Genomic DNA, 11,701 nt, shown 5'->3' on the forward strand with positions numbered 1-11,701 from the left:
TAAGTGTAGGGGCTCACAGTCGTGCACAAACACTTTTGGCTTTTCCTAGCCACACGGTTGGCACAAAAATGCTTAGCGTCCCAAACAATTAGGCCTAATCTGCCGTGCTAGGCCATCGAAAAGTAGATTGATCCAGCCCGCTTTTCATTTCTAATACAAAAGAGAGCCATTATTATCATCTACTATTGTCACATATCTATTCACTATTTTTTTTTTTAAATCCGTTGACCACGTCATCTGTGCTGAAATCCAAGTGTGCACGAGCCTTAAGCGTAAATTGAATGAAGTCGGAATTTGTTGGTCACATCATCTGTGTAGAAATCGAGGTCAATAATATCTACCTTGTATCTATTATCTCTATCACTGTCTTCTCTATATTCACTCCGTATCTATCATCATTGTCAACATCTTCATGATACCTTTCATCATTGTGTTGACTGTATTTGTCAACATCTTCAAGGTATCAATTATCTCTACGTCTATTACCCCTCTCATCATCTTCGACGTACTTATGATCCTTGTTCTAAATGTCTCTTGCAGTGCCTTCCTTTCTCCTTTGTATAGTTTCCTTGAGTTCCTTTTCCAACTCAGGATTCTGCAACTCATCTTGTTAAGGCCACTCTACCAAAAAGAGTATAAATATAGATTAAGTAAAAATCAAGAAATTAAAAAATATGACTAATCATGCAAGTAGAACTCAGCCAACGATCTAAGATAGCACCAAATATTTTTTCACAGGCCCAAATTGAACTTTTTAAAAGATAAAAGAAAATGGGATGATGGAATTGAAATACTGAAGGGTGGATTTGATTGCCAATATTTTCTATAAAAAATGTGTATTTTCTATCCAAACTTCTATTTTTGTATTGTTTGATTGACATTTTTTTCATGAAAAACATATTCCTACTTTGGCTACGTAACCATATTTTCCTAAAAATATATGAAAATATTTTTTCTATTGAGATTTTATTTTTAAGGGAATTCATTCTTTGTATCTCATCTATCCCTTCTCTATAATCAAACCACTAATAAAAAATGAAAAAAAAATAATATTTTCTAAATTGAAAAATAAATCAATCAAACACATTTAACTAATAATTTATTTTCTTTTCATGAAAATCCATGTTCGCAATCAAACGCACCCAAAATTCAATTTAATAAGAGTAACGTATTATATTTTTTATAAAATTTAAAATGTAATAGAGACAGTTTTAACTTTTAAAGTATAAGAGATATATAAAAGTGATGTAAATATATAGTATTTAAATACATAATTTTAATAAGGATAATGTTAAGACATAATGTAAATGAATATAATACCTTTTAAAATCTTAAAATTTTAATAGAATTAGATTTAAAGTAGAATAGAAATACAAGAATGATGAACGAAAACAGGACTCTCATCCATAAACCTATATCACCCAAGGGACAGAAGACTACTTGTAAAAAGCTCTGTATATAATTAAATATTGTTCGTCACAAAAGGGCAGATGAAGATGGCGGCGAAATTACCATGTGATATCATCATCGAAATACTCTCCAGACTTCCTGTAAGATCTCTGATACGTTTTAAATGTGTTTCAAAATCATTCCACTATTTGATTTCTAAAGATCCCAACTTCAAAAAGAAACATAAAAATCAGTCTGCGAAGTCGGTTCTTTATCTTGAATCTCCAGGAAATCGTGTTTTGTCAAACTCCCTTTCATCTTTTTCCAATGACGAAGAACGCATTCAGGATTTGAAGATTCTTGATACTCCAGTTAAAGGGTCAGAGATTTGGACCATTTACGATTCTTGTGATGGATTGTTTTGCATTGAAGAACGAGGACGAGGTGTGTTTGTATGGAACCCTTCTACCAAAGAATCGAAAAAACTTCCAGATTGTCCTATTGATATCAAAATTGTTCCTGGTATCCACTCACGTGGATTCACATATGCGATAGCTTATGACTCAATCTCAGATGACTATAAAGTATTCAGTATTTTCTTGTTTCTTGATATTGGAAAGGGCTTAAGGACTAAGTTAAAATCCTATTCACTGAAGAGTGATTCCTTGTGGAGAAAAGTTGAGAATTTCCCAAGTGTAGATCTCTGGAATAGGGAAAAATCTAACTTGTTGAACGGAGCATTCCATTGGATTGCTATACATGGCAAAGATAACAAAGAACCACTACCTTTTCTGCTTGTATCACTTGAAATAGGAACTGAAACATATAGAGAGTTATCACTACCATGGATTAGCTGTTGTACTCAACGTTTCCCGCAATTATGTGTATTGAAGGGAAAGCTTTGTTTGTACAACCTTTTCTTCAGTAAATCGTTTGATCTATGGGTGATTGAAGAATACGGTGTTATGGAATCTCTGACAAAAATGTTTACTATTCCTTTCTATGAGGATCAACCTCAGAGCACATATTTTACCCCCATGTATTTGTTCGAGGATGGTAAGATCATGTTAAAGGTGATAACTGGTGGACGAGTTCAAGTAGTCACTTACAAAGATGGAATACTTGCGTCCACGAATCTTGGTAATTCTAGTTATCAGAAGGCACGTATCTGGACAGAGACCCTTATTTCACCTCATCTAAACAACTGATCGCACATCCACGAATCTTGGAAAAAAAATTTGATGGTCTTTCTGTCAGTGTTTAATGTTTAAGAATTCGCTTTCGATTTATTTATTTGAAGTTTTTGCTGTCAGCTTATTGACATTCTGTATATAAGTACTTAAGTTTGGTTTAAGATGGTATGATTAAAAGTTTGTGATGCTTTGTATGGCAACGATAAATGTTTAAGAACACTGTTCTGATTTGATTCTTGGAAAGAATTCTATGAACTTTAATGTGTATATACTACTTTTCCTCTTGCAAATAAGTGATTGCACAATAAGATGATCTTATAAGTTATAATGCAGTAAACATGGGAGTCCTAGGATTCATTCAGGCTGTCTAATGAAAGTATTTTGCTGTCCGCGTTTACCAGGATATATGGTATATGAATTGGTTGGACTAGAAGTTAAAAGGCGGTCGAGCTGACCTGCCTTTGTGATAGCCTAGCAAAACCCAGTTATCTGTCGGGTCAAATCAGGCCAAATGCGAAGCTTGGCATGGTCTACCCCAAATAGTCTTGATAAAATGGATTGAAATCTTGAAATCACTTCCAATGAAAGCAACCGATATAAATTTCAACTCGGCAACATGGTTTTTGCTTGGGATTGCATGTTATAAGGAACATAAATCCAGCCGCATTCACAAAGGCTTGAAATATAAAACTACCTGGGAAATCTTCTTAAAACATTGTCTAAAGACTGATGTCAAGATTATCAATCTCAACAACACTTTTTCATTGCTCATTTTTCAGCTATCAGTATTCAACATTTCAACTTCCCTTCTTCGCTAATTAATTTCAATCTCATTGTGATTTGTGAAGTCTTGGCTACAGCATTGCCAATCTGAGATTATCTATTATCATCAACAGTTCTCCATTTCGAAACGATACTCTGCTGCTATGGAATAGCCCGACAAATTATGTGTTCTTCTGCATAATATATTTATCCAACTGCTACAGCCATTTGATCGCTAATTAACTGAAGCAATTACCTATAAGGTCCTGAATTGTTAGATAAATAATATTTACTTCCTTCAAGTTTCTGATATTATTTTTGACAAAGGCCGCCCTCATGGTTTTTGTCCAAAACTCCATAATGCATGAGCGGAGTCTAATTGGAGGTGGCTTAGGTATACATAAGGGTTCATGAGGAAAGCGATTGTCATATTGAAGTTGGGGTCATGCAGATGGATCCACAGATTAATTCTTATAGTAGGCAATCTAAGAAGCAAATTCTGTCAGATTTTCCGTACTGATATCTCGTAATACTCGAATAGTTTCATTATTCGTGGCTCGACAAGGCAATAATTGAACTTTTTGTTCGCAAAACTTAACAAGAAATTGACGGAGTGAGATTTGTGAAAGGAGTGATTGCCTTATTGAGTATGTGCACGCATCTTTATCGCACATGGAAGGGACTACTGATCAAAATGGTTTTGCAGTGCATCCTTTTGTCAAGAACTACTAGTCAAGAAAGTAAGGAACTTCCTGAGCACCTCTTGACAGAAGAAATCAGAAAGCATGTCAGGATCAAACCTAATAGACTCAAAATAGAATTTCATGGGAGTTAATGGCACTTTCGCTATCATTGAATATGCATGGTTTTAGATGAAAAAAGAGCTCAAAGAGTAGGTGAAATATGTAACAGACGATTGGAAATTAGCTCAAATGAAGGAGATGGTTCGTGGCTGAGATCTACTACCAAGATGTAGATGCTGTTGGAAACTAATTAGTTGCAGTAACTTGCGGAAACTTGCAGAACAATAAGATGTAGAAATAAAACTATCGACTGATTGAGTCTCGTGACAGCACGATGTCTTAGAGTGAAATTGCTCGTTAATAATTGCCGCAACCTCTGTGGACAATCGCTCCCAAGATACAACGATCAAACAAACCACTTGTACAGTAGTCATAAATGGTTTCAGAACTCTCAAGTGTACTTATATATATATATATATATATATATATATGTATGTATATATATATGTATGTATATGTATATGTATATATATGTAAAACTCAAGTATAAGAAATTACAGAATATGGAAATTATAATTTCATTTTTTATGTATTTTTTCCAAAATCATATAAGTTTTTATATAGGCACAATAGATATAATTGCCTTTATCATGATCTAGAAAGATTTGCAATTTTTAATGGAATGTGCATAATGACTTGTTGAAAAATGGTCATTTTATACTTGTCAGTTTGAACCATTAAATAATTTTGAAAATGATTAAAATTTAAAAAAATATATATTTTAATCAAGGAAGTCCAAGTCTCCAATCAAAGAAATTTTTATTATTGCATGGGATATGACTCGAACCTCCAATTTCCCACATAAATTTCACACTTTCTATCATTTGCGCACTTCATCTAAAATAGCTACTTTTTCACATATTATATTTATTGTCTAAATATCTAACGATCCCCTATATGAAAGAAATATGATATATATAAATTTTACTTTGAAGTACTGTAGAAATCACGCAGGCTTAGATATCTATCAATTTGAACCTTGGCTTTGTATATTCTATCGAGCTTGCTAACTATAGAGTGAACTACGTCTTGAGTTCTACAATTATAGTTGCAAACTGAAGCAATAGAGTACACATGACTTTTAAAACAATCATCGAGTTCTCGCAGTTCATTTCGATTGTAAACTTTTTCAGTTCCTTTTAGTGCTCTAGAGAGTTAGCCCCAATTCTCATAGAAAGCAGCTCTACTTCCACACCCAAATAGGTGCTTCTATCAAGGGTACATTGTATCTAAACATCCCACTGAATATCCGCTATAGTAAACATTAAGAGCATTAACTCATCCTCCAATCAATACAATTAGTACTACGCATCATAAGGAAAGGTTTGGCTCCAATAACTTTGTTGTCGCATTGGACATTTCCATAGGATCTCCAATCGCAAGATTGGTTTTCCATTATATGTGATCTAGTTTAGCCCAATTTTCTCGATGTTTTCTGAGCTAGCTCTCTAACCAATCATTTGGTTAATTAGTCAACAATATTATCACTTGATTTCACGTGGTGAATAGCTATAACCTCATCCTTAAGCAGCTTATGCACAGTATTGTGCCTCCTATAAATGTCTATACTTTTCATTGTAGGATGAATTTTGAACTCTTGAAATAGCTGCTTGATTGTCACAGCAGACAGAAATAGTTGGAAATGGTTTAGACCACAAAGGAGCATCAATAAGAAAAATCCTTAACCAATCAACCTCCTCGCTTATTTTATCTAAAGCTATGAACTCAAATTCCATAGTAGATCTCGCAATACAAGTTTGCATAGTGGATTTTCAAGATGCAGCACCGCCTGCTAATGTAAAAACGTATCCACTCGTAAATTTACTTTCACCGATATCAAAAGTCCAATTAACATTCACAATATCCCTTAAGTACAGCAGGGTATTTGGTATAATATATTCCGCATTCTAGAGTGTATCTCAAATATCTCAAGACTCAAATAAGAACATCCCAATGTTCAATGTTAGGGTTTCTAGTATACCGCTAAGTCTATTGACCACATATGCTATATCAGGTCTTGTGCAATTCATGAGATACATAAGCCTACCAATCACTCTAACATATTCTAAACCGAAAACACTAGAACTTGAATTTTTTCTCAAATGACGGCTTGCATCATAAGGTGTTTTAGCAGGAAAACAATTGTATTGGTTAAACTTTTTAAGCATTTTTTCTACATAGGGGGTGTTTGATATGCATTTTTATGTAAAAATGCATTTTAAAATAGTAAATTGATGTGAAATGTGTGGTTGAAAAATAAGGAAACTTTTTTGATTTACATGTAATATTATTTTAATAAAGAATGTGTGGTTGAAAAGAAGAGAGGGGGAAATGCATTTTGAAAAAAATGGCTACCAAACGGGCTCATAATGTGATTGCGTTAAAATTAATTCCTAGAATAACATTAGAAACACCCAAATCTTTTATTTCGAAGTATTTTTTCAAAAACTGTTTAGTCTTATTAACCACATCTAAATTAGTTCCCATTATTGGCATATCATCAACATATAAACAAATTATCACATCACAATTATTTTCAAATTTGCTGTATATGCATTTATCTACTTCAGTTATTACATAACCACTTGATGTCAAAATTGTATTAAATTTTTCATGACATTGCTTAGGGCTTGTTTAAGATTATAAAGGAATTTTTTAAGACTACATAGTTTATCATAAAGGCCTTCTACAACAAATCCTCATGTTGGTCTATATAAATCCCCTCTTCTAAGTCTCCATTTAAAAATGCAATTTTGTCATCCCTTTAATGTATAATAAGATCGTATAATGAAGCAATAGCAATTAACATTCTAATAAAGGTAATCCTAGTAACAGGTGAGTAAGTATCAAAAAAGTCAACTCATTTTTTTGTCTATAGCATTTAGCTACAAATCTTGCTTTAAACTTATCAATCAAACCATTATGTTTAAGTTTTTTCCTTAAACAACATCTATACCCAATAGTCTTACATCATTGAAGTAAGTCTACTAACTCCTAAGTACTATTAGACATAACTGAATCATATTCACTATTTACAGCTTTCTTCAAAAATATAGAATCTGATGAAAACCTAGCTTCACCATCATCATCTACTAAGAAGGTTTAGAAAGTCAGGATCGAAAATAATAGTGGTCCTAATCTTTTGCTTCTCCTAATTTCAACTTCTTCTTATTTAGTAGATTCTTCTATAACACTAGGAGGAATAATAAAAGAATTACTTGGTCCTTCAGACTTTTCTTTAAAAGGAAATCTATTTTCAAAAAAATTCAGCATTTCTAATTTAAAAAATTGTGCTCTTTTCAATCAAATTATTTTCAGAGTCAACGACTAAAAATATGTAGACATTACTGTAAATGGCATAGCCAATAAAATACAATCAACAGTTTTCGAACCAAGATTAGTTCTCTTAGGTGTTGGAATGGAAGTTTTAGCCAAATACATCCACATTTATATGAAGGTGTTTTACCATTCCACATTTCATAAGGGGACTTATTATTTTTCTTATTGGGTATTCTGTTAAAAAAGTAACATACAGTAAGAAGGGCTTCCCTCACATGTTAAAAGGTAATCCAAAAGAGTTTAGCATTGAAATGACCATATCCTAAAGAGTTCCATTTTTTCTGTCAGCTACACCGCTAGATTGGGAAGAATAACGTAGAGTAGTCTTATAAATAATACCATTATAAACATAGAATTTATCAAAATCACCTGTATATTCTCCTCTCCTATTAGATCTTAATATTTTTATTGTTTTGTCTAGCTGATTTTCTACTTCAATTTTATATGAAATAAATTTTGAATAACTTTCATCCTTGCTCTTAAGAAGATTAGTACAACAATAACGAGAATACTCGTCGATGATAGTTGAAAAGATATTTATTTCCACCACGAGTAATATATCCTTTTAAATCACATAAATCAGAATATAATAAACTTAAAACTGAAGTAGTTCTATCAACATGATGAAATTGTTTTCTAGCACACTTAGATTCAACACAAGTTTCATATTTTGTTTTTGGAAAATTATCCATTTTGTAAATGTTTCCCAAAGTAGTTAATTTTTTAATAGAAATATTAACGTATCCAAGCCTAGCATGCCACAAATCATAAGAATCCACTAAGTAAACATAAGAAGTAAATGCTTTATCATTAATCACGAAATCATTGAGTTTAAAAAAACTCTCATCTGCATACCTTTCCCAACAAAAGAATCACCCTAGATAGTACAATTTGACCACTGTCAAATACAATTTTAAATTCCTTTTTGACTAAAATAAATTCAAGCACTAGATTTTTTCTAATTTCAGATACATAAAGGACATCCTTCAAACTAAGGATATTTTCAAAAGTAAATCCAAGTGTTATAGTTCATTTTCCCTCATTTTTGGAGGAAGAAGCATTTCCCATGAATAGACAATCTTCATCACTAGCATGAGTGAATTAAGAAAATGCACCTCTCATGCAACAAACGTACTTTGTAACTCGAAAAAAGCTCGAGGCTTGGGTCTAGCCCAATTTTGGGGTTCGGGGTTTATGTGGCTCATCGGCTCAGGCTCACGAGCCTATATTTATATTAAAAAAATAGGCAGCAAGTTGCTGCCAAACAGTAGAGGCTGCCTTTTTCATATTAAAAAAATACTAAAACAAAAATCGAGCCTTCCCTGCTTGGCTCGGAAAGGCTCGAGCCTAAGGATGTCAACGGGTCGAGCCGAGCTGGCTCGCAAGCCAAAATTCAAGGCTCGAGCTCGGTTAGAGTAAAATGAAACGGGCTTTTTTTGAACCAGAGCCGAGTCGAGCAAAAGCTCAACTAAAAAAAAGGCTCGACCCGAGCCGGGCCGGCTCGATTCTCTCTCTCTCTCTCTCTTTTTAAATAATTAATAAGGCAGCTACCTTATTTAAGGCAGCTAGCTGCTGCCTTATTTTAAGGCAGTCGCTAGCTGCCTTTTTTTAACTTTTCGTGGGTTTTTTTTTAAAATAAGTGCCGAGTCGGCGAGCCACAAGAGCCTTCTCGGGCTAAGCCCGGAACCTCAAAATGGGGCTCGACCCGAGTTGGCTCGGGCTTGTTTCGGGCCAAGCCACAAGTGGCCCGAACCGACAAGCCCAATTGACATCCCTACCTGAGTCGAAAGTTCGGGTCAAGCCTAATTTTTTTTGTCGAGCTTTTGATCAACTCGGCTCAGGCCCAAAAATAGCTCGATCATTTTACTCGAGCCCGAGCCTCAAATTTTAGCTTGCGAGTCGGCTCGACTCGACTCGTTGACATCCCTTCCCACCAGTCTATCATATTACTTATTAGATGAACTTCTGTCATCATAGTAGAGAACTTCCCATCCTCTACTACATATGCCTGATTCTTCACAATTTTTCCTTTCCTATTTTTGCAATCCTTTGCAAAGTGACCTAATTTCCTTTTGATCGATTATTCTTTCCTATGAATTGCTTTCCCTTGTTTTTGCCTTTAAAGTTCTAACATTTGGTAAAATTTTCAACAAATTTCTTACTACTAGAACTTTCTTCAATAAGATTAGCCTTGATATCCGAATCTGGCCTTTCCTTGCATTCTGTTGTTATATTGTCCTCCTCAATTCTAATCCTCATAATCTGATACTCTAGGGACAATTTTTTCTCTTATGCTTCAACTATTTCTATACTCTTTTTTAAGAATGTGATAATTTTTTAATTATAGCGATTTTAAATCCTCAGCAATAGTTTAGTGAATTATAATTTGTAATTCTTCAATTTGACTGACCACTGTTCTAATGTCATCCATTTTAAAATTTAGAAATTTTTGCATAACAAATTTCTTAGTTCCAGCATCTTCGGTAGCGTATTTCTTTTCTAAATAATTCCATAATTCTTTAGCAAATTTACACGACCAATGAACATCATATAAATCTAATGTCAAGCAATTCAAAATATAGTTTTTGCACATATAGTCATCATGCTTCCAATTAGCTAAATCTTTTATTTCCTTATCAGTAGGCTTTTCAGTAATTCCAGAAAATCAATAGCATCAACAACTTTAAAAGTTGTCAAATAAAATTACAACTGCATTTTCCATCTTTTAAAATTCTTTCCATCAAATAATTTAGGTTTTTAAGAATATATAGGAACAAATATATCTATTGCAAATATGGAACAAACTATAAACGTAATTTCATTTTAGAGTGTCGGAAAATAATTATTTGAAAAAATTTGCAGACCAGTAAAATACTGAAATAAAATTTATGGACTAATCGAGTCCCGTGACAACATGATATCTTAATGCGAAAGTGCCCGTTGATAACTGTTGCGACCTCTGTGGACAATCACTCTCAGAATACAACGATCAAACAAACCGCTTATGGAGCAATCACGAATGGTTTTAGAGCTTTCAAGTTTACTCCATATAAAAAAAAAAAAAGGATGTAAAACTCGAGTACAAAAAATTGAAGAATATGAAAATTATAATTTTACTTTTTTATATATTCTTTCCAAAAATCAATTGAGTGTTTATGTAAGCAGAATAGATGTAGCTGCCTCCGCAATCCAGAAAGATTTGCAATTTTTAATGGAATGTGGATAACGGGTTGTTGAAAAACGGTCATAATATATTGGTTAGTTTGACAAATTAAATAATTTCGAAAATGATTAAACTTAAAAGAAATAATTATTTTAATCAAGGAAGTCCAAGGACTTAATTAAAGACTTTTTTATTATTCTATAGAATGTGAACCCCCAACCTCCCACACAAATTCCACACTTTCCACCACTTGGACACTTCATCGAAATTAGTTATTTTTTTCACATATTATGTTTATTGTATAAATATCTAACAAATGTCCCTGCAAATTAATCCACAAGCAAACTACCCGGTGATCAAAATGATAATACAAATATGAGAACTTCACTTGCCTAGCAAGAAACACGATGCGAAAGGGATCTTTAAGTCAGCAGATTGCTTCAATCTTGAAGATTATGAATGGCTTATATGGATTGGATCGGATCGGATTGCATCATAGGTACTGGTACATTTGTTGCAAAAATGAGTGAATCCAATGTCAATAAAGTTTCTGCTTTTATAAATCTTAGAGGTCCATAGTAGCCATTTCCCTCAATGAAGTAGCAGTAATTCTCTTTTTAATCTTCACCCAAAGTCAAATTTAAAGACCCCATTGTAAGAATGAACGAAGTTGAATTCACAAAATTACTCGATCTCATCAAGGCAACCATTAATTTCAACATGTCCCTTACAAGATGCTTCTGTCATAATTCCTAACAATTACCAGAACACAACTTTTGCTCTTTTTATAATGGAACAGTAATAAGAAGCCACTCGGTGCCCGCCCGGTAAGGAGATTGCATGACGCCCTATGTGCATGCTCATAATAGCGGATAACATTACTAATATGATACTGTGAAATGTTGCTAATATAAATTCTGTTTTGACTGCTATCAAAAGTTATACAAGAGTTTGGGGAGAGTTAAGATAATGAAGATTATTAAACTTCTGTTTGAGCCCCATTTTTATGAAAATTCATTTCCAACTCCACATTTTTCAAATAATATCACATG

The 11,701-nt window shown here is 33.3% G+C and overlaps 1 protein-coding gene across 1 annotated transcript; it reads left to right on the plus strand.

Annotated features, from left to right (window-relative positions):
- Positions 1 to 1,427: 1,427 nt before the first annotated feature.
- LOC111411021 (F-box/kelch-repeat protein At3g06240-like) lies at positions 1,428 to 2,813 on the plus strand. Its single transcript, XM_023041597.1, has one exon. It carries the CDS (start codon positions 1,491 to 1,493, stop codon positions 2,595 to 2,597), a length of 1,107 nt encoding a protein of 368 aa, XP_022897365.1. The 5' UTR covers positions 1,428 to 1,490; the 3' UTR covers positions 2,598 to 2,813.
- The last annotated feature ends 8,888 nt before the right edge of the window (positions 2,814 to 11,701 follow it).

This window comes from Olea europaea, chromosome 15 (assembly GCF_002742605.1).
Source record: "Olea europaea var. sylvestris chromosome 15, O_europaea_v1, whole genome shotgun sequence".
In the NCBI taxonomy this organism is placed as follows: Eukaryota; Viridiplantae; Streptophyta; class Magnoliopsida; order Lamiales; family Oleaceae; genus Olea; species Olea europaea.

Coding starts and splice junctions, on each gene's coding strand:
- LOC111411021 (XM_023041597.1), top strand. CDS start 1,491: ATGAAGATGGCGGCGAAATTACCATGTGATATCATCATCGAAATACTC.